We start from the raw sequence: 24,094 nt of genomic DNA on the forward strand, positions 1-24,094 counted from the left end.
CGGGTGGTACAATACCAGGGCTTGTTGTACCGTACTTGTATGCTACCCGCGTCTGTGCTCTACCGCCTTCACCAACGCGCAGTGATCAGAACGCATGATCCATTGCTCCACCACGTCGTGTCGGTCATAGGGGAGACGGGGGGGGGGGGGTCCGGTGTTCGGCCATACTTCTCTACGCTGGTCAGTGCATGCTGGTTAACAAAAAAAGTTGGAACGTTTCTTTGGGAGGTTAATGACCGGTTACAACATCACTCGCAGACACTGAAGCGTTATCCGTGGCCGGGATTTCGAGCTCAGCCCGCCGGGTTTCATCACGCAGTGCGCGAACCACTGCGCCACCGCTCACCGCTGAATGGGGGGGGGGGGAGGAAGACGCGCATGTGGCCCTTGCTTGCAGGTGCCCCCGGGGCCCGCGTCTGCATCACGCACCGACGGCCCCCGCCAGGAAGACAACGGGGGCCCATTGTTCCCACGCAAAGCGCGTCGCCCCCCGCGTGGCGCTACCGCACCACCTCGCGCGGACGCGATTCGAATTCGGTGCGAACGCGCGGTTCGGCTCACCCATTGGTCGCCTCCCCGAGTGTCCGTGACACACTGCGGTGGGGCATCACCACCACCACCTCCAACCACCCCCACCACCACCACCCACCACCACCACCACCCCCACCACCACCACCACCCCCACCACCAGCACCACCTCCACCCACCACCCACACCACCACCACCCCGACCACCACCACCCCCACCACCACCCCTTGTCCACGCCCCACTCCGTGACTCGTCCAGGTGAAGTGAGGGAGGGCGCAGCCTTTGGCGGCTCTACAGGTGAGTGACGCTCTCGGTTGTCATGGGCGGAGTGGCACGAGAGACGCCGTGAACCCGTGAGCTCCCGCGACTGCGGCCAGCCCCCCCCCCCCCCCCGCTCAGCGCGAGCAGTTTGCTTAGCCGGTGCGGTCGCCTGGTTACAAAATTGCACCATCCGAGCAACAAGCAACAGCAGAACCCTCTTCCCAGGCTAACAAATTGTGCTTCCTCCCCCCCTCCTACCTCTTACCGACAGGCCGTACAGGTTGCGCGCTGTGCCGCCGGTGTGATGCATGGTACCAGGGGGGTTCTCAGTTATCAGTGAGTTCATAGTCGTTGCAGTGGCGTGGTTTCGTGGGGATGCGCGTCGGGGCATCATAGGTGCAGAAGGGCTGTACGTGCAGGTGTTGGTGTGGGGAGTAGCGGCCGCTAGTGGCTGGCCAGGTGGACCACCTCTCCCCCACCTCCCGGGTAGGAGGGGAAGAGCAGGAGAAGGAGGAGGTGGTGGTGAGGGTCTCCGCCATGCAGCCGGACACCACGTACACCAAGATATTCGTCGGGGGCCTGCCCTACCACACCACGGACGCGTCCCTGCGCAAATTCTTCGAGGCGTTCGGAGAAATCGACGAGGCCGTGGTGATCACGGACCGGCAGACGGGCAAGTCGAGAGGATATGGATTCGTAAGTGTCGGCGCGTGCGCGCGCGTGTGTGTGTGTGTGTGTCGTCATCATCATCATCACCACCAGCATCACCACCAGCACCAACATCACCAGCACATTTAAATTAATTTCCCAACTGAATATTCGCGGGGTAGAGTGCAGTGGCTGGCACGTAACGTACACGTAAGCACAGCCACAGCGAGAGTTATACTGGACATGGTGTACCGGGTACAGATACATAATTTACGGATCGCCGACTCGGATAGACACGGCTGAAGTTAAGTCATGGAGTTAAGTCACGAAGTTAAGTCATGAGTTAAGTCATTAAGTTAAGTAATGGCGGGACATTTTAACGCTCTCAGAAACCTCTCGTGAAAGTAGTCTTTTGGTGACATTTCCATCCACCCAATTCCCTCCGTATGCTGACAAACGACGGGGTGACGAAATCAGCTGGTCTGCAGGCGCCAGATTGGATCGTTACGACAATCGTGAGAGGTGGCCGCGTCGGCTTGGCGAGGTTTATCATTCAGTAGTGGATTGATAACGGCTGATTTCACGTTGGACTTTGTAGAAGTGTATGCATATGTACATCTGTGCTGCAGCCCTAAGTACTTTATGAAGAGTGCTAGGTAAGATAGGAGGATGGCGAAGGCTGGGAGGCGCAATTAGGTGTTTGTCTTATCACGTGAGTGGGGATCGGTGGCGCAGTGGTTAGCGCACCAAGCTACGAAATCCGGCCTCTTGAGCTCAAATCCGGCTTGCGATGTCACTCACACTAGTGACATCGCAACCTGTCACGGGCCTCCCCTAGGTCGACTCAGCCATACCATTTTAAACGTCAGCACCGGGGAGAAAAAGGCGCTCGTGCGCCCTTGTGGGCCTTCGTAGGTGCTCGCAAAGAGCACTCACCGCAGCAGTCTGCATGAAGGCTTCACGGTGAGATCGTTGTGTTCGTGCAACGTGAGACTTCGCCCCGTACCCAGTGCGCATCGCTCATTCTGCGCGACGGCCGCTCCGCAACGCGTGCGCTGTGACAGCGTGGGCTGCAGAAGTTGTGACTTTCACTGAGCGGTGAATGATTGCGTCGACAAGCCCGGCAAAGCCCGTCCGTTAAGGGAGCCTCCCTTGCACGCGGGCCCACATGCGCCCGTGGATTCGTCCGCGTTCCGTTGCGTCGCGATCACAAGTCGCGGTGAGATTCGCGGTCGTGCACTCGCGGCCGTGGCGGTCACAATAAGAAATTGGAACTCGAGAAGCGAGCGGTGAACCACCGTGTGCTATGGAACGGCATCGGAAGAGGGCGTCACGGCATTGTTTACGAAGTCGCTTCGATATACGTGGGGGGAGGGGGGGTGGCTGCTCACGTGGCTTGCTGTAATCCAGCACTGTGCAGGCAGCAGCTAGTGTTGGTGGATCACCGCAGAGACGGTGTGGATAGCCTTGCTCGCCAGGAGAATGCGCTACAGCAAAGCGGGGAATGATCTCCATCTGTCGCATCTGTATCAGATACGAGCGTTGCCCCGCTCGGCTACTCGGGCGTCTTCCCCACGTGGAAACACGGAGTCACTTGGCCTCGACTTGTAGAGGACCGCAGAGCTTGGAGGTAGAAATCTGGCGCCAGCTCACCGCGTTGTTTGCTGCCTTCGTCCATGGTTCGACCTCGGGATGCCAGTCATCACCCGCCACGCTTGTTCGCCATGGTCGTGAGTCTAAAGGGGACGTGCATAAATGACGTCACGCACATGGGGGGGGGGAGGGGTCAGACATTTGTGACGATGTGTGACGATGGGGGGGTGGGTTGAGAAATGTGACGTCACATCAAAATGCGCAACTTTAAATAAATATAGACAACACATTATACTTAATTAAACATAATGTTTAATAAAAGTTTTTTCCTACAACAGCAGAGTACAGCGCCACATTAAAAACGCACTACAATGACAATAGTTTAACGCGATTTGAAGCATGTTTTATATATTTTTGGGGGGGGGGGGCAGAGCTTTGTGACGTCATATTTGAGGGGGGCTCTGACTTTTTGTGACGCCGTGTGACGAGGGGGGGGGGGGGTCAAAAATCGTCCAAAAACGCGTGACGTCATTTATGGACGGCTTCCTAGCGGAGTGCGCCAATCACTGCACCACCGCTCCCCTCACAACAATTAGAGCCACTATTCGCAAACCAAGTGACGGTGACGTAAGCATAGCGCTTGTTGTGCCAGGCTAGGTGCCCTTTGTTTTTGTGCCAGGCTAATACAACAAATACAAAGATTCCCTGTATAGCCTTAAACGACTGTTGGGGCAAGTGCTGTGAGAGAGCATCGACCTATGAAGGCGGGCACGGCACGCTAGGGGTTGGGTGGCAAGCACCACGCCCAGCCGCCTTTGTCTCTCCATGGCTGATTATTTTTTTTACACACAATGCACCAGGTACTCATTTAAGGCTGAGTCGACCTAGGGGAGAGGTCTAGTACCGGTTCAAAAATTCGCCGCTGTAATTGAATCACACAAAGACAAAAATCCCCGCTATAGCCTGAACAGATTGTAGGAGCAAGGGTTGTCAGCGGGCGCCTATGAAGGCCAGCACCACGCCCGGCCGCCTTTGTCTTCCTTGCGGCGATGTTTACGTACCACTGCACCAGGCACTTATTTGAGGCTGAGTGGACGTAGGAGAGGCCCAGGACGGGTTCAGATAATATTTCGCTGGTGTTAGCCGTCAGTGGGAATCGAACCCGTGTCGCCACGTTCGTAGCGCAGCGTGCTAATCGCTCCACACACGCGCGCGCGCGCAGAGGAACGCGCCGTTCCACACAGGCAACGCATATATATATATAACATCTCTCTCTGTCCAGCGTTACACTTTGTTCTTATTAATACCATCCGTGCGTCTGAGCGCATTTAAAAACCCATTACAATTACGATAATTAATAAATGGGCTGGCTAACGAGCGCGCGTGTCCAATTTGCGTTAAAATTGCCCTCGCCCAATAATGGGTAACCGTGATATGCATTTCATTTCATTTTATACACCACGAGCGGCGAATGAGGAGGATTTGACTCGCGGCCCTTAGACGAGGAAGGGGGCAATGGAGTGAAGGAGGAGTAGCAGCCCAGCCACCATCATCGCTCCACGCACTCATCTCGAAATTGCTTCGTAATTGCTTCAAACGCTCTCTCCAATTGCGAGCGGGGACACAAGAGCACGGGCTGTGTGTGTGTGTCTTTCTGTGTGTATGTCTCTGTTTTGTGTGTGTGTCTATGTTTCTCTGGTTGTGTATGTAAAACTGGAGCGTGCCACTAAAAGGTGGCGCCTTACCATCAGCCCCACCAAAACGAAGCACCTGACTGGGTATTTTGTACCATGGGACACTCCACCCCCATAACTCCCAATTGGTGATTGGGCAGTTGTGGAGAGAGTGGAGAGTTTCTCATACCTGGGCAGTGTGCTCATGACCGGCTCCGGTTTGGCAGCGGAGGTCTCACAACCGAATCAGTCGAGCGGCAATATCTTTTCATCGGTTGCATAACGCTGTGTGGTAGCTGCCTGGTCTGTCGCTCCGCACGAAGCTTCGGGACTTCTCAGCCACAGTCATTCCCTGCCTTCTCTACGCTTGCGAAACGTGGACCCCCCTAATGGAGCATCTTCGCGGGTTAGAAACATTTAGGCTGGCCTGCCTACGATCCATCCTGGGTTTGACCAGGCTGGATTGTGTGAGGAGCTTACAAATCTTTGATCTGGGCAAAGTCCCATCGGTGAGCTCCTCTGGCAGGCAAGGCTGCGTTGCTTGGGTCATGTAGCCCGCATGCCCAGCCACCGCATGCTTAAACAGATTTTGTCGGCCGGATCGAGGGGGCTAAACGGGCGCGGCACGGGCTGGAGAAGAGATGGAGTGATGTGGTACAGGAGGACGTGGAGCTGAGTGGACTTGCTGATGACTGGTACCGGCGGTGTCAAGATCGGTCATCTCGGTCAGTCGACCCGTGGCACCTGCTGGGTCTGCCCTGTTACCTCCTGTCGGCGGGCGTTCGACACTTCACGTGGCCTCAAGATGCACTTGGCCTGGCACAAGCGTCGTGGTGACGTCACCGCCACTTAGTGGTGAATGGCGGTTGTTGTTGTTATATGTCTGTTGCTTTGTGTGTGTGTCTGTGTGTATGTGTGTATGTCCCTGTTTTGTGTGTGTGTGTGTGTTTATGCGGGTGTGGAGTGGTAGTGGAGCGGTTACCGCGCTGCGCTACGAACGCGGTGTGCCTAGTTCGCTAACCGCTCACGGACACCAACGACACCAGTGACGATTATCTAAACCCGTCCTGGGCCTCGCATAGGTCGACTCAGCCTCAAATAAGTACCTGGTGTGACGTGTAAACATCGCCATTCGGGAGACAAAGTCGGCCGGGCGTGCCGCTGTCCACCCACCCCCTCGTGTGCTGTGCCGGCCTTCATAGGTGCTCGCTAACAGCACTTGCCCCAACAGTCGTTTAAGCCTACACGGGGGATCTTTGTCTTGTCTTTGTCTCTATGCACGTGTCCCTCCCTCCACGCGTCCCTCTGTCTTTCTCCTCGTGTCCCCCCCTCCGCCCTCCGCGCCAGGTAACCATGGCTGACCGTGGCGCTGCAGACCGCGCGTGCAAAGATCCCAACCCAATCATCGATGGTCGCAAAGCCAACGTGAACCTCGCCTACCTGGGCGCCAAGCCACGCATGCTGCCCCCAGGTGAGCCTCGGGGTGGTGGTAGGGGGGGGGATTCCGTCAATCCACTGCTGGATGAGTGCCCTTCCTATGTCATGCGGGTATTGTTGAAGATGTTTGACCATTCTTCACCTACGATGGCCAATGCCCCTTTGTGATGGCTGAATGAATGAATGAATGCACGTGCGTGGTGAAGCAATCATCACCATCGTCGGCCATGATTAATCCACTGCTGGATGAAGGCCTCTCCAAAGCGGATGCACGCCACCACCTCTGGTTGTACTGGGCGTGATGAAGTATGTATGGTCTACATCATTAGACCTCCTTTGCCAGTACCAAAATATACTAATAGGGTTTTTCCCCTTTTTTCTGGCAACAAAACTGAAACCTTTTACGAGGAATCATGTGTCCTTGAAGCCGTCTCTGGTGTGGACCAATCAGTTGCAAGGACAATGCATATATTATCAGAGTGTGTTTTTTGTTTGCATTTTGACCACAAGTATTATGGTTAACGCACACATGATTCCTTGTAAAAAGGTTTCAGTTTTGTTGCCAGAAATAAGGGGAAAAAACCCTATTATTATGTATGGTCATATAATCTCCATGACTGATCCGGCATGAGGAGGTCTTAATCCAGCAGTGGAATTGGAAAAAGGGATGTAAATGATAACATTGTGGATGACGCGGATACGCCGTCGTACGTGTTTATTTTTGCGCAGTCACTACTGACAATTCCACGTTTCTGTGACAGCGCGCAGTGCGATGGCGTCTCACTAGAGGGCGCTAGTGTTAGCGACCACGCCTGGATCACGGTCACGAATACATAATAATATCACGATGGTGATTGCTTATTGCAAAAGGGTGATTGGACGATGATTGAGTGGATTGATTGTGATGACGAGTGATTGATTGGTCGATAATTATGATGAATGAAATGCCGCTGATGATCAATTTCATAGTGACGGTCGATGTTGAATTATGATAAGCATTGATTGGGTGATGATGTCACGATGGTGGTGATTGAATAGGTGATGCTTAATTGGACTATTATTCGATTATCATAATAATGATCGTAACAATATGTGGTGTACGGTACGGTGTCTGATCATTATTATTTTACAATCATCATCATCTGCTTTACCCGGTCTGGCAATAAACCAGGAGGTGTTAAGATGTTCAAACACCAAATAGACACCTATTGCTCTGATAATATATGGGCATTGTCTTTGAAACGGATTAGCCTACACCAGAGACAGCAGCCTTCTTTAGGGCCCAGTCTCAGTCGTGTTATACCAGAGAACGCCAAAGGGCAAAACGGTCCCATAGATATCATCATCTGCGTCGACGTTTACCGCTAATTTAACTTATACCCTGGCAGTCATCACCCACGGCGAACTTCTTTCGCACCGTACGTAGCCAACCACGCTCATCAGAAGTGTGGAGGACGGACAACAAGACTAAGCACAAAAAAGCATATCTAAGTAAATGAGTTTCAACGTACTGTAAATTATTTAAAAGTCCATATAGCTCCAGTGGCTTCCTTACATCGGAAGAGCGTTCCAGACGGCCGCATGGTGCGCATCTGAATGCGCGCCATGCGGTGACCACCGTCTTTGCCCGGTGGCCATCCAAAAGCCGCCGGTGCGGGGATGACCGGGTAGTTTGCTCCTTGACGAGGTCAGCGATACACTTGTACATCTCGATTGAAGACTCATTTATTTATAACTGCTTCTTGTGTCGAGTTTGTTGTCTTTCCCACGCACCTCCGATTAGCACGGCTGGCTCCGTACGGTGCGAAAGTTCAACATACATACATAGACATAAGTTTAAAAAAAGTACACTGCCTTATCTAAGACTCGTATATGCACATCCAACTCGTGGGTCTAATGTCCACGAGCTGAACGTTGAGGCATGACCTCGAGCGCCGCGGCTGCGTGAGGATAGTAAACCGTGACGTCACACCGTCTCCAAAAAATGAGACGCGAGACGGATGCGGGCAGCAGCACTGGGCCACGAGCCACGAGGAGGCCTTCATTCAGCAGTGGATAGACAATGGCTGATGATTATTAATGATGATATCATGACGATGATTTCATTATGACGTTTGGTGATGATAACGATTTAGTGGATGATGATGCTCATCATCATCATCATGTGTTCTCGGCGTAAACGATAAGTGATGTGTGCACCACGAAGCGACACACGCAGAGTGTACAGGCGGTGCAGTTGCACTGGGGGACGAAGATTTGGAGGGGTCAGGCTATAAAAAAGGTTGGGGGACTTCTTAAACAGCCCCCCCCCCATATTTAATTCTTTTTTCTATTGGTTCCATCCTAACCAAGCTAACACCACGTGATCTCAATGTGATTTGTCTCTGCAGTAAAATCCCACAGAGCACCATGATATTCGACCAATTCCTTGTTTTAATAGATATATAATAACTGTAGATAATTGTATAGTACTCTCAGCATAATAACACCAACCAGATGAGATCCCATTGAGGCTACATTTAACGTTTCAATTGAGACGGGGATGAACCAAATGTAGTCCATTAATAGTAAGAATAATACTCTTTGGTTCTTTCGGTAAAACCACGTAGGTAGAAAAATAATAGATCACGACGTTTCGATCGTCATCAGGTGGGACAACCACAGCAAGAAAAAACTGTGGTTCTCCCACCTGATGACGATTGCTTGTGTTGCCATCGAAACGTCGCGATCAATTATTTTTCTACCTCCGTGACTTTACCGAAAGAACCAAAGAGTATGGATTCCTGCAGTCACGAAAGCTTCAAATCAAGTAAGAAAAATGTTCAGTCCTTTGTCTCTCCACTGCTGAACGAAGGCCTTCAATACGCCATGTCAGTGAGTTGGTCAAGTGGCTGGATGTTCCAGGACCTGTTTAGACATCACTCGCCACTGATGTTAGCCGTGGCCGGGAGTCAAACTCAGTTCGCCGGCTGCATTAACGTCTTGTGCTAATCACCGCCGCACCATCCTCGCAGTAGCGGCGGCTTTTGGATGGCCATCGGACAAAGACGGTCACTGTGTCGCGTGCTTTCAGATGTGCTTAAGCGGTCGTCTGGAACGTTCTTCCTTCCGATATTAGGAAGCCACTGTAGTCATGCACTTGTACAGCTAGATTGGAAATTAATTTCTTTAGAAGTCCTTGTTGGGTGTGTTTAGTGTGTTGTCCTTCCCCCTGCACCTCCGATTAGCACGGTTGGCTACGTACGGTGCGAAAGAAGATCAACATACATACATAGCAATTCGTACAAGCACAGGTACACGTATACTCTACCGACGTAAAATGAGAGCAATATTAAATCACCGCAGGATGAATAATACGGATTTGTTGAACGAGCGCTAGAAAAACACGACGTCAATCTTAACAAAACAGTACGAACGGTAATAAATAAACAATTGCTGTATTGCATGTTGTATTGTTTGACGAGGATAAAATATCAATCGGTGAATTGAATTAGCACGCTAAACAATGACGCTGGGTCTGTACGACATGTAGACAGGCCATCGTTATTACCATCATCCTGCTATTGATTTGTTTAAAACACAGTTCACTTCGAATTATTATAATTCAAGACGCAAACGTAGCGCTGATTCACCCAGTAGAGCAACAGCCGTGCAGAAAACCTCAACACATTCCTCAATAACACTGTGGCCTTAAAAGGAAACAAAAATAGGAGTGGACGCTTCGAACAATAGCACTTCTTCACAGCAAATTTATATGATTTTCCATGGTTTTATTTGCCATGTAGAAGGGAACATTTCCCGAAACGCCATCTATCTATAATATATGTGTTACGTTTAAGTGCCACGGTGTTAATTGTGCTTGTGCACCATTGCCAAACAGCAGCAGCAACAGCGTCATCACCAAATCGCGTGTTAATTTTCTTTTCAAAGTAGACTCTACAGTACGTGCACTATCCAGGCTCAAAAGCCTGCCCAGCTTCCGAGACCTGACGACGTCAGCTAGGAATTCAGTAAGGATTATTCGGTCATAGTCAATCAGCATCGGCGCGCTTTTATTCATTTGTCACACAAGCTCTCCCTCATCATCCTCCCCTCCGGTGGCCCCTGAACGCCATTCAGACGGGCCCCGTGTCAACGCGACTGTGCTTGGCCGTCTATAAAAATAGCCCCCCCTGCCCCCTGCCAAAGTCCACGCTTGTCTCTTGCCGAGCAAAGATCGTGACATCCCAGGAGCGGGGACTGAGTTTAAACCAAAAGCAATCGCTCCAAGTTCGTCTGACTAACGCGCACTGCCCTTTGCTCCTTTGAAGGTTTTGCCCTGGGAATTCAACACATCCTGCCCCTGCCGAGGCCGTACGGGTGAGACGCTCATGGTGCCCTGGCCTCCACACTGCTGCACAACACGTAGTACACACGACACTACACAATGCACTATACACCACGCAACACCAAAGAGAAATATCCCCCCTATAGCCTTTTTTAAAGACTGTCGGGGCAAATGCTGTTCGCGAAGGCCGGCACGGCACACGAGGGGGTCGGTGGCCAACACCACGCCCGGCCGTCTTTGTCTCCCTAGTCGTGATGTTGACTAAACACCGAATTCATTTGAGGCTCAGTCGACCTAGGGGAGGCCCAGGACCGGTTCAGATAATAGTCACCGGTGTCGACGTTGAACGAGAATCAAACCCACACACTGCAACGCCACACAATTACACCACACAACAACACCACACAATACATTACAGAATACACTACACTATACACTACACTATGCACCGTGCCAGTATGCCACACGCCACAACACACACAGCAGGCAAACATCACAACACACACTACACCACACAGCACTAGTATGTAACACAATACAAAAAGACGTCCTACCAAACATCACAACGCACCACGTAACATAGCATACTGTACCAGTACACCATGCACGTACCATAACGCACAATGTACCCCACATCACACCACACATCGCACCACGCCACGGCTCATTGTTAATTCACTGCTGGATGAGCGCCTCCAAGCAACCCGTGTCTGTCGTGGGAGTCGAATTGGTCATACTTCACCACGATGGTGAATGCATATTTTGAGCAGTTGTTTTGGGTGGCTGGGATCCCAGACGGGACCAAAAGCACGTGCAAATCACTCGCCGGCGATGTTAGCTGTGGCCAGGAATCGAACTCGGGTTGGTGCAGGTCAATTGCGAAAGCCTCGACATGACCACCCCCCTCCCCCCTGCTGCACAGATGCTGTGATTGCAAATGTTAACAATCCCCACGGTAAGACGGGCAGCCATCGCTTTCACCCTCTTCAGTCACGTGCTGAGAATCAAGTAGCAGAGTCGTTAACAGACCAGTGGGGTGTCCGTCAAACGATCGCCCGGGAGCGTCAATTCAGCAGATTAGGAGCTCCCTGAAACGCGTTACTCGCCAATGAGTGTCGACCCGCGAGCCGTATCACTTTTATTTACATCGCAGCATCGCGAGAGGGTGTTTGCGGCGGCTTTCATCCAGCAGCGGATTGACCATGACTGACGATGATGATGGTGGTGGTGGTGACGCGCCTTTGACGGGGAACCACAAATCTTATCGGCTTCCAAGCGGCGCGTGACCCCCAGCTCCAGCTCATGGAGCCGCCAACGGCAATTCCCATTTAAGGGGCCTTTGCAGACAGAATGTTCAACACGGCCATATAAGGCGTCTGGTATACACAGTGCAAACGGGCACAGTCGCCGTTTCACTGTAGGGGCGTGGTTTTTTTTTTGGGTTGAAATGTTAATATTTAAAACAAAATTAAAGGTCACAGCAACAGCTGTGGCAGGCGGTATTTAAAGTTCTCACTGCACGTTTGGATAAGTCACCACGTTACAAAACGTACGTCACAGTACAAGAGTGCGGAACTTTGGTGATACATTGCCACGTTGGCAGGTGGTGGTAAAGGCACAGATAACAGGGGGCTCGATGCCATTCGTCAATTGAACTGCTGGCCCCAGAAGGGGAAACTCTATTAAAAGGCGACGTTTCAGGCAACCGGCCCTTCTCAGAGCGGGAGAGCTCAAGGACCCAGTGCCCGATTCACCACGTGTTTACACTCTCTGTCAGGAAGTGTGATCGACAAAAGTGCGATTGCCAAATGAGAACGCACGTGGCACGTGTGCGCGGGTGAATTATACTCGTGAGTTGCCTGCGAATGTGTTGAGTTTTGAGTCATTTGTGAATGCCGACTTCTCTTGTGGACTTCGCTCCGGGGGCATTAATGACGCAGTTTTAGCCGCGGTAAAGTAATGTTGTTGTCAATGATTCCTATGGCACGTGGTTGTTATTTCCCGTTCGGGGGAAATTAAATCCGTGCCTGGAAACAAAAGTGGTGGCCGCGAGGCCGTTTGCGGCCGGTCTCCTGCTCCGCATGGCTGATGATGATATAGAGAGAGCAGCAGCTGTGGTCGGGCCAGATGATTGCGTTCACGAGCCGCGGAGTGGTGAATCGCTGCTGTGGCGATGCCTCCTCCTTCGTATGGATAGATCCCTGTGTGAGCCTATGGGTCTCGGTGTAAGTCAATGGGTCTTGGTGTGAGTCAATGGATCTGAGTGTAAATGTATAGATATCTGTGTGAAGTCTATGGGTCTCGGTGTAAGTCAGTGGGTCTCGGTGTGAGTCAATGGGTCTGCGTGTAAAAACTATAGATATCTGTGTGAGTCTATGTGTCTCTTCGTACAGGAAAGCCTCACCGCGTCTCAGGGCTCGTTTACAGGAGGGTCTTGCGGAGTTCCTTTTGGCAGCACGGGGCGATGCTTGCGATGTGCTCTACGTTCAAATTGAGTAATGTAGGGGTGTGATTTTTTTCTTCCAATTTGGACCGTGACGCTGGGCACACACAAATTGCCTATTTTTAGGAGTGACCACACTGAGCCTTCCACGTCCGCTGGGGGCAAACTCGGCAGTAATAACCCGGGGCGGCCGCAGAGTGCCGAACCGTGAACCTCCGCAATGTCCACCGCCGTGCCGTTCCTGCCATCACCACTCCCAACTAATTTCCCTACCTCTCTACCTCCCTCCTTCCCCTCCCTCCCTCCCCTCCGTCCCCTCCCACCCCCTCCTTCCCTCCATCCCTCCCCTATCTCCCTCCCTCCTTCCCCTCCATCACCTCTATCCCTCCCCTCCTTCCCTCCCTCCGCTCCTTCCCTCCCTCCCCTATCACCCTCCCCTCCCTCCCCACCTCCCTCCCTCCTCTCCCTCCCTCCCCTCCCTCCCCTCCCCACCTCCCTCCCTCCCCACCTCCCTCCCCACCTCCCCACCCTCCCTGCCCTCCCCTCCCCTTGCGATTCCACCCGGGGGCGTCTGCGTCTCCGCGCCAGTCTCTCCGCCCAGTACCTCTACCCGCCGCAGTTCCTGCCGCCGGGCGTCTTCATCCAGACGCCCGGCGGCTCCCCCACGGGAGCTCCCCTCAACCCCTTCCTCGGGGTCGACTACTCGGGCGCACTCTACGCCCAGTACGCCCACGCCGCAGCCGCCGCCGGCACATTCGAGCAGTCGTACCCCTACGCCGCGTCGCCCGCGCCCGGCGGGTTTGCCCTGCCGCCTCCCCACGGCTACCACCCGCAGCAGCCGCCGCCGGGAAGCTTCGCCGGCCCCGGGGGGTGCCAGCAGCCGCCGCCTCCGCCGCCGCCGCCGTTGGCCGCGGCTGCTGCGGCTGCTGCGGCCGCAGCGGCAGCAGCAGCAGCGCACGCGAGCGGAGCGACCGGCGGTGGGCTGCTGCCTCAAGTGTTCGGGCATTTCCAGTCGCCAGGGGAACGCATCTGAGCTGCCCCCCCTTCTTCTTCTGTGCTGCGATCAGCTCCGCAGTACCCCCCGCCTCCTCCTCATCATCTTCATCATCATCAACATCATCAACATCATCTTCATCCACCCTCCTCGTCAGGGCTTCATTTCGGATGGAATATTGTCTGGAGCTGCCTGACTTTTAACAACTCCTCGGAATCGACCACCAACCCCCTCCCACCACACCAGCGGGGGAAGGGAGACATATTTTCCGGAGCTCGCCCCGTTCAGCTCCAGCAGACATTAAGCCCCGCTCCTGCTTATTCCCACCACCATCATCATCATCATGATCCTCCTTGGATGAACAAGGGATGCATTGGGTGCAGGTGCTGCCCTAGCACGTGACCTTCTATAAATTGGTGCAGACTAAAACTCAGGGGTAGGGCGTGACACCATCAATGCAAAAGAACAACTTTAAACAAACGTCTTAAATAATTTAGAAAGTGAGGCTCAGCCTTCTCTACCCCCCCCCCCCCAATTCAATGTTACAGAACCAGCTCGTATGTGAATGTGTTTGGAAGTGTTACATTACAGAAGGTGTTTTGAAAGCCTGAGGCCCGCCTCCCTCCACGTGGCCATTGCTGAGGCCACCTTGGAGCTAAGGCCCATGGAAAAAAACCATCCCGGCGTGCTCTCCACTCTCTGTGGCCCTCGACACGACTACGTCTGAATCGGACGAACAAAAACACAGGGCATTGAAGATCATCGTCGGCTGTGAACTATAGATTGTTCACGCATTTGCCGTTGTACGCGTGAGTTGTCAGATTTAAAAAAAATGTGCACCCAATACAGCAATCCAGAGAGAAGAACAGAACCCAATGAAAACGCGAGTGGAAGGCAACAGAGGGCTGAGGACAACGGACGAAGAGGTGGACTGATGATGGGGAGGAGGAGGAGGCATCGGAGTAGATACATCACCAGCAGATGGGATATGATGATGATGACGACGATGATGATCGCCAACAGTTCAAGTTTATTTGTGTAACCAGGTGAGAAGTGGAACAACCGCGATGAGTCCCATTCGCGAGAGTGACCTGGGCCACAAAACATTACCAAAGCAAAGCAGATATATTAAATATAAATATATATAAAGTGCAGCGACGAAACAAAGAGGAATGAGGGCAAAAACAACTGTGTCAACAGTGGCGGACGGCTGCTGCTGTCAGAAGTTCGCGGATCCAGTGGCGTTCGTAAAAAGGGCTGAATGAGAATAGAGAGACACGTGCGTTGTATGTCATTTACATGTGTCGTATGTCACGTGTGTTACATATATATGTGAAGAAAACGCATTATGCTCTGTTGGGGAACAGTATGGGTTTTATATATCTAGGTGTGGTAGATCAAAGGTTGAAAACTCACTCGTTAGAACTGCTTTGTTGTCCTACCCCCGCACCTCCGATTAGCACGGTTGGCTACGTACGGTGTGAAGGAAGTTCAACATACATACAAAGGTCTGGAGGCAAGGGTTGGTGGATAATATCGGTAATTTAGAACTCCTGAAATTCGCTGATCTGCGAAGTGGTGGCCAGGAGACTAGCAGTACAGCAAGTGTGTTCAAGAACCTATCCGTGCAGAATGTTATCTCCTCGCAAGAATGATGGTGTCTTGCAATTTATTCCCGGATACAAAAAATAAATGCTCGTTAAAGGGAAATTGGCCAAACATCGCCAACTATACTCAGCGATGATGATCTCCTTAAAAAAAAAAAGTTTCTTGTAGCATTCTGGGTAATACATTAAATAAATCGCCTTCCATTCTGTATCCTCACATAAATATAAAGTATTCCGTAAGTCTGTTGACCTTAGGACGTCCAGAATTGAGTAAATAGTCAGTATTTGTTTAAGCCCACGAACTTTGAACTGGTTTCACCTTTTCATCGGTGGCTCATCAGCAGGTTTCAGGCATGGCACACGGATGTTGCTGGCTTACCGGGCGTCATTGGTGCGTGGCCCCTCTCTACACCCTCGGTGGTCACCCAACAAAAATGTATTGCAAAACATTTCACAAGGCATTACATTCGGGCTGATGCAACGAATGACTAATTCTTCATTGGTACGTTAAATGAATCACTTTCCAGTCCCATAACTCCACAAGATCGGCCTTCCAAACTCGTGTTTAACCAACAGCATAATTTGTTGGAACACGCAAACTCTTTGCCCGGATGCACCCTTCTTCGGCTCATCAGCAAAGTCACGGCAGCGAGATGTTAACTACCTCGCCTGGTATACAGGAGGTCGTGGGTTCGATCCCGACCCGGACGCCTGCTGTATATTTGAAGTTTGCGTGTTCTCCCCGTGATCGCGTGGATTTTTCTCCGGGTCCTCCTGTTTTCTCCTGCACATTTAGAATCAACATCACGCGTTTTAGAGTATGTGGCTGCTATACATTTCCACATGATAAGTCCACTTCGTTGGCGCTATCATTTGTGATGGGCAGGTGTGCTTCTGAAAAAAGAGCTGTATATATATGGAGCTCAGTGGGTCTTAGCTGGTAAAATAAAAAAAAATAGTTTATAGTTCAAAGACTGCTGCTGGTGTGCGCACTGCGTTTGCACAGGCTGCGTCTGCCCTTGTACAGTGCTTAATTTATCTTTCGCGAAGTCAAGCGGGCACTGTTTGTCAGCGAGGCTGCTAAAGCCTTCCAATCGTGAAGGAATCATCTGTAGAGGAAATCACTCGAGTGACATCCGACCCAGTTATGAAGTCAAAATAATAACGGTAGCAGGACTCTAATGAAGTCAGTTTAACACGTAGGCTTTCGCGACCAATATGCATAATACAGGTTTTTTTGGGGGGGTTAGATCGCGTAAATATAAATGTGTCGTAAAACCCGCCACCACCCGACACAGACAATTATTAAGGGGTTTATCACGTAAACAGAACATGCCAGTTCGTCACTAGTACAGCACACCGGTGTGTTGGAGAGAACATTCACAACATTTACAATCTGAGGACGACGTTTCGCCAGTAATTACAACCGGCATGATCAGGCAGCAGCCAGATCTGTAATGTAGTCCTCTTCACGCCGTGTCGGTCTTGGGGTGGTCGTTTGACCATACTTCACTACGCCGGTCAGTGCCGGTTGATGAAATAAAAGTTGGCAGTGGAGCGAATTCAATTTGATGACCGGCTCAGAGATCACTCACCACTGATGCTAGTGCGCTAATCACCGCGCCACCACTCCGTCCCGGATAATTAAAGTCCTTACGTAATTATGACATCGATGATAATGGTGCTTAATATGTTTGCGTTTTGGCTACTGGTGTGATAATGAGACTTAATCAAACGAGCTGCAATTAAGCAATTGGCTTATATCGGATTAGCTGTTTTTTTCTTTTTGGCACCTAGCCGTAATCTCCCGGCTGTCTGTCACGCCTGAACCCACGCGTGCCGGTGACGCTGGCAAAGGCGTCTGGCTCATTGATTGTTCTGAGCAAACTGCGCGCATTTCCGCAGGGAAACTGTTGATGCCTGATGGGCAAAGGAAAGATATTGCCAGTCCACTGCTGGACGGAGGTCGCCCCATGCCGTGGCGGATACGAGAGGGGTGGTTTGACCGTACCTAAGGGGCCGTCCATAAATGACGTCACGCACCTAGGGGGGGGGGGGTCAGACATTTGTGACGATGTGTGACGAGGTGGGGGGGGGTTGAGACATGTGAGGTCACATCAAAATGCGCAACTTTAAATAAATATAGACAACACGATCTACTGAATTAAATCGACTTTTTAATAATTTTTTTCTCTTACAAAATCAGAGTGCAGCGCCACATTAAATACGCACTACAAGTACAATAGTTTAAAGCGATTTGAAGCATGTTTTTTTTTGGGGGGGGGGGCAGAGCTTTGTGACGTCATATTTGAGGGGGGGGTCTGACTTTTTGTGACGCCGTGGGACGAGAGGGGGGGGGGGGCTCAAAAATTGTCCAAAATCGCGTGGCGTCATTTATGGACGGCCCCTAACCACACCGAACTCAGGTCTTAATCATTGCACACACAAAGCGCTTGCCACAAATGAACCACAACTCCTCGCTGATCTCGGACAAGGAGCATCAACCATCATCACGGGAACTACCGGTGGTCATCCTCGCAGCGGCAGTGGCTTTTGACTGGACAATGAACACAGACGGTGGCCACCGCATCGCACGCTTGCAGGTGTCTTTCTGCGGCCGTCTGGACCGATGTCAGCTCGTAGCTGGAGATTGAACTGAGCGCGTCAGGCTCGTTGTGCAGAACGATGCCTAAACAACTGCCCGACTGCTTCTCACCACATGTCGATACAAAAAAAAAACCTGAAAATTAAAAATAGAGGATAAAACATTAAAAGATGTCCATAATGGTGCCATCCATTATTAAAGGATTATAATGAGACAGCACTTAGAGCACCAGGTCGATACATTTACAAAACAAAGACAAAGATCCCCCGCACAGGTTTAACATACTGTTGGGGCAAGTGCTGTTAATCGGCACTTATGAAGGCCGGCACGGCACACGAGGGGGTGGTTGGCCAGTACCACGCCCGGCCGCCTTTGTCTCCCGAATGGCGATGTTTACATACCGCACCAGGTACACCTTTACGTATGTATGAACTTCTTTCGCACCATACACAGGCAACCGTGCTAATCGGAAGGTAGCGTATGTCATCACCTTCATCATCATTAGCACGGAAGATCACTCCGCTGCTGAATTAAGACCTCCCCCCAAGCCATCGCCACCCCTCACGGTCCTATGATGTAACGATCAAGCCCAGCACGTGCACGCGAGCTGATTTTCATCGCTCCATCTCGTCCTTCATTGTGATTTATAACATTTTAACGCGTGTGTGTGTGTTAGGCCATGCGAACAATTACATGTTTCTATTGGAGCTTGGACGATTAATTTGGTTAATCGACGAAATATTTTGAATCGATCATTTTTTGCGGTGGCCGTCCTGCCGCGCTGCTTCCGACCTTATTACAGATCAATTCAGACTTCACTGGTCACCCCGTACCCTTATACATCTCAACTTTCATCCTACAAAGTCCCATCACAAGGGAGAAACACGAACAAATGGACAAAAAACGTGCCCTATTGAAACAAAAAAGTGCCCTATTGAAACGGCTGTACGCCGTATGGACCTTAAAACTCAATTTCCCTGCACAACAATATGGGCAGACCGTATGGGTTGACAGGTATGAAGGCGGGAAACCACCTGCAAGCCACGCCCAGCGTGACGCATTTATATGATGCCTATGACGTCACCAAGGCCTGCCCCATCACCTCCCATCCAGGGGCACATGTGGGAATTGAGGGATGACTTCGTTTTTTCTCCCCAACCATGAATGTTATCCGATTAAATCGAACCGATAGGTCGTAGAGTCATGGATTACTTAAAATGATCGTATTATAGCCCCAGCTCTGGGCAATTCCAAAAACATTCCCAGCAGACACTGCGTGATGTTTCATGTTATTTTTATTAAGCCAACGCTGACATTCGCGAATGAGATTTATGCATTAACCCCACGTGCTCTTACAGAACAAAGGCGATTGTTTTAGGTTGAAGAGGAATAACGTGGAGACATTGTGACCGGTTCTCCGTGGTTGGAGATTACTCGGGCCCGTTAAATACGATGACATGCCTTCTTTGCACGGTGTGTGTGTGTGTGTGGATCTGCGTATGTATGACGGGTGAGGAGCGGTAGTGTAGTGGTTAGCGCGCTACGCTACGAACCCGGCGTCCCGAGTTTGATTCCCGCTCACGGCCACCACCGGTGACGATTATCTGAACCGGTCCTGGGCCTCCCCTAGGTCGACTCAGCCTTAAATGAGTACCTGGTGTGATGTGTAAACATCGCTACTGGGGAGACAAAGACGGCCGGGCGTGGTGTTGGCCACCCACCCTCTTGTGTGCCGTGCCGGCCTTCATAGGTGCTCGCTAACAGCACTTGCCCCAACAGTCTGTTAAGGCTACACGGGGGGCCTTGGTCGTTGTATGATGGGTAGACGTGGTCACAGCGGTGGCTGTTGAGTGAATGCGTGTGAGCGTTAATATTAGGTGTATACACTTGATAGAATTTAGACCGTGGTGGGATGAATACACGACGGGAGATTAGAAACGTTAGCATAGGTGATGTTATTATATTGTATTATTAACGTGGTAATGTGTAAGTACAGTACCACCGTTACACCATGGAAACAATGCATTATTGATAACCCCTCTGTCACTGTCTGGCTGGGTGAAAGCCGCTCAATTATATGTTGATCATGGGGCTTTGTTGACCATACTTCACCACGCTGGTCATACGATGGATGGTGAAGATAGAGGCTTCAGCACCGCTTCAGGTGTCATTCACCACTAAAACTCACCTTGGCCTGGAATCGAACTCAGGTGGCCGGGTTTATGATGCTTTGCTCTAACCACTGTATCATCGCTACGCTACTACCACGGTAATTGCCTACAATTATCGTATGTCATATACAAAATGACATAAAGGTCTTTGCAACAACAAAAACATTTCCATTTCCTTGTTGGCTAGGGGCTATTAACATTTATAATGTATGAAAGCATTAAGTTATGAAATTACACAGCCCCGCTTCCACACGACGCATATGTGAGTTAGGCATAGTGCAAGCATTTATGCTATATTCCACATACTAACGTTTGTTAACAGTAGGTATGTTAATAAGGTTATCGATCTTTTTAATAAATATATTCATTGGTATAATAAAAAAGTGTGCGTTCCAATTTGTGGTTTAATATCACAATCACGCGTCAAACACGAAAGGCTCAGCTCCACCGGTGTATTTTTCAAATTTATTGCATTTTCCTACTCGAGCGGTATTTTAATGGGATGTTTGTCATGCTCGGTTGCCATTATAAAATTTGATTCCTGAATCAATCTGTGTGGAGCTTTCAGTGTAACCTGCTCGTGTGTTGTGGTGGGGTTTTGCCTGCCTCTCTGGTTTCCTCCCACTCGAAGCCACACATTTGTTGGTGGAATTGGCCAAACATCGCAATGCAGCGGGGGGGGCCCTCGTGAAACTCAACGAGGCTTTCCTGGGTAAAACGATGACATTAATGTTATTGTTGTTGTTTGTAAAGTTTAGCCGGTGAACCTCTGTTCAGGCCATCACGTTACAAGAGGTGGTGTGGCCCACAACATACACACCCCGCCGCCTTTGTCTTCCCAGGATTGGTAATGACGACCAATACTGACACCATGTGCTACTCATGTTCGGCAGAGTCTACCGAAGGGAGGCTCAATCCACGTTCAGGTAACTAAGCGTCGACTTGTTTCTGGCGTGGTGGAGAACACCTCTTAGCCCGGGACCCGGCTCCAGACAGGGTTGATGGATCGTGCTGAGATCATGTCTGTAAAGCTTCCGGAAAGTAACAAAAAAACTCAAACACATTCGGTAATAGCACTGCCTTTAAATGAAATAAAGATATAATTATCGATGTTTGGGACAATGGACCTTCATGGCAAGTCGGTCGCAGTAGCGAATTCCCCACCTTCAAATAACCGCCCACTACCCACGTGGTGTGGGGAGGCCCTCATCCAGCAGTGGATTGACAGAGTGGTCGACACAGCCCGTGAAACGGTGGCATATGTCATATCGGTACAGTACTTCACACAGCACCAAACATATATCCGGGGCTATTTCCAGAACGTTTAGACCTGAAGTAGGACTTTATTATTTTGGGAGGGGAAATGGCAGTTAGCATGAGCTGTAGAACGAACTGGCTGTGCGTGTAAGTGTGGTCAATACTCTTCCGTCTCATGCGTGGTTTGTTCTGTGAGCACTTTGGTTTCCTGTCAAATGCACGCTTAGAACGAGGAAATTAACTTTTACCCAAAATTCTCCTGCGATGCATTCAATCAGGAAGTTCAGTAGGCCAATGGAGTAAATGGGGTCTTATTTTGGAGGCCATTAAATAATTCAGTCCACCTTCCCCAGAAATGTCGAAAAATAGTCCTCACGTGCGTGAATTTCAGCAGCGGTTCTCATTTGGGTAAACTGGTCTCTGCCGTAGCAATGTGGAATTTCCATCACTGTTCTCAGGACAGCCAATGTTGATGAGCACAGTCTCATTAGGCTCGTGCGAATGATTGTGGAATTGGTAGAACAAGTCTACACTCCTCCATGCTGTTTTCGGCGTACTTTTCAAATATTTTATTCCGTTATCTTTGTCAGCGTATGGAAAGAAGCATGCAGAGGTACATATTTGGAATTACGGGAAGGACACATTGATGTAGTCACATTGACAGTTACAAAATACATGTAAGTGGGCTTGAGTAAGACACGCTGCTTGTACGGACGATCGCCGGTGGTCAAGACTCATGACGGAGTGGCAGCCAAAGGTAGGGAAACGCATTCGAGCGGACATCCAGCATGGAAATTAAGTGATAAAATCCGCTCATTTGCATGTTCCAAATGGATCGATGCTTCACAAGACCGAGGCCTTTATCCAAAAGTGGATTGGTCATGCCTGTTGATGATGATGATGATCGAGGAAAGCCACACCGAGTCTCAAGACTGTTTTTCAGGAGGGTCCTGCAATGGGTTGTTCGACCAATTGCTATTCACTTGTTCCACTCTACAAATATTGGAAGAGCCAACTGCCTTCCTTTCTCTGCATGTTCGGATGCCAGAGAACCAACTATTCATATGAGCATGAACATTATGAGAACATTGATGTATAGCTTCTATTCATGGTGCTGAATACATGCACCTCCTTAATACCTGCAGACATCAACTGCATTACCAAGTGACAATCCGTTGAGACGAAATTTCTCTGGATGGAAGATCTGCAAAAAAGAGATGCCAGTGTCAGTACGTACATTTTTGCGCCAGTTATTCACTCGTGAATCGGCCTCTAATAAGGTAGGGCAACTGATAAGGGGTTGGCAGGAATGGGGTTCGTAGCGCAGCGCGCTGACCACTGCGCCACCGCTCCCCCCGAATGACCCCCCCCCCTCCCCCCATAGCCCCTCCCCCCCATAGCCCCACCCTTCTCCCCCATAGCCCCACCCCTCCCCCCCATAGCCCCACCCCTCCCCCCCATAGCCCCACCCCACCCTCTCATACGGAACGCGGAAGTAGTGCGGGAGGCATTCTGGGGAAGCGCATCGGCGAACTGAACTCTGCTCCTTACGGTATCTGCAGCTCGGGTTGTGTCGGGCAAAGTTTCCTCGCGCGGGGTATCTCTAACACACAACCCTCCCTCCCCTCCCCCAGCATCTTCACGACCCTTGCAGGGCAGCGCGCGCCGTCTGAGTGCTTGCAGCTGCATCGCCGCAGTGTGTTGGCAGCCACGGTCCGGCGGTAGGCCGCAGCCGGCGTACGGGCCCTCCCCGTTTTCCTAGCCGCCGCTGCCGGGCTTTAGGGCGAGGTAGGCGGCGTGGCTTCCCACATCGGTGCCGCTCACTCCACCTTGAGCCGACGAAACGCAATCCGTCGAAGGGACGGAGTTAGCTTTGCAATGCTGCCAAGTTTGCAGAGACGTTGTGAACGTGTTGTATTGCTTGTGGAGATGTTAAAATGTTTGAATCGGCGAGGACGGGTGGGGCTTTGGAGGCGGAAATGGAACGCCGGAAGGGCGGGTGCCTCTGAGCTCGCTTGAGTCGCCACTAACCCACCACCACCACCACTACCCCCGCGTCAATCTGTTAAACAGCATTAAGTCCTTTAACCAATTTGGTAAATATTTGCGACTGGTTTCAAAACGATTGTAAGTTCGTTTGTGTTGTTGTAAAGGAGTTAGGTTCGGAAAGTTCGTGCAGGGCTGAAGACTGTGCTAACCACTCGTACCTTCTGTATGTGATTTGAGTCTGTAAATATTATTTTCTTGTCTATAAATCAACGTTTACGTGCATTCTTACGGTTATTAGTATATTATGCATAGCGTTACTGTGTTATCCTTGTGAGTGTGTCTATTATTCGTAGTATTGCAGATGATAATACTATTCGCGCAAGCAGGCATTACTCTATAACTATTATATTATTCCTCTTCCTGCATTACTCTTGTTTGTAGGATATTATTACTCTGAGGCTATAATAACTAGTTTAGATTGTACTTTTAGATTGAATATTTGCTCGCCCAGGGTCGTGTGGGTTTTAGGGCTGTCAATTGTTCTAAGTTGTTTGCAAGTTG

The 24,094-nt window shown here is 50.7% G+C and overlaps 1 protein-coding gene across 1 annotated transcript; it reads left to right on the plus strand.

Annotated features, from left to right (window-relative positions):
* Window positions 1-983: 983 nt before the first annotated feature.
* On the plus strand, window positions 984-17,516 carry LOC133349152 (RNA-binding protein 24-like). The gene is made up of 4 exons (XM_061562389.1): window positions 984-1,485; window positions 6,051-6,174; window positions 10,451-10,499; window positions 13,499-17,516. Exons 1-4 carry the CDS (start codon window positions 1,327-1,329, stop codon window positions 13,941-13,943), a joined length of 777 nt encoding a protein of 258 aa, XP_061418373.1. The 5' UTR covers window positions 984-1,326; the 3' UTR covers window positions 13,944-17,516.
* The last annotated feature ends 6,578 nt before the right edge of the window (window positions 17,517-24,094 follow it).

This window comes from Lethenteron reissneri, chromosome 29 (assembly GCF_015708825.2).
Source record: "Lethenteron reissneri isolate LAM-NWPU_2019-01 chromosome 29, ASM1570882v1, whole genome shotgun sequence".
Lineage (NCBI taxonomy): Eukaryota > Metazoa > Chordata > Hyperoartia > Petromyzontiformes > Petromyzontidae > Lethenteron > Lethenteron reissneri.

Bases quoted from the DNA above. Each gene is read 5' to 3' on its own strand.
- LOC133349152 (XM_061562389.1), top strand. From the start codon at position 1,327: ATGCAGCCGGACACCACGTACACCAAGATATTCGTCGGGGGCCTGCCC. The intron at 6,175-10,450 runs GTGAGCCTCGGG...GCTCCTTTGAAG, and splicing joins GCCACGCATGCTGCCCCCAG to GTTTTGCCCTGGGAATTCAA. The intron at 10,500-13,498 runs GTGAGACGCTCA...TCTCCGCGCCAG, and splicing joins CCCCTGCCGAGGCCGTACGG to TCTCTCCGCCCAGTACCTCT.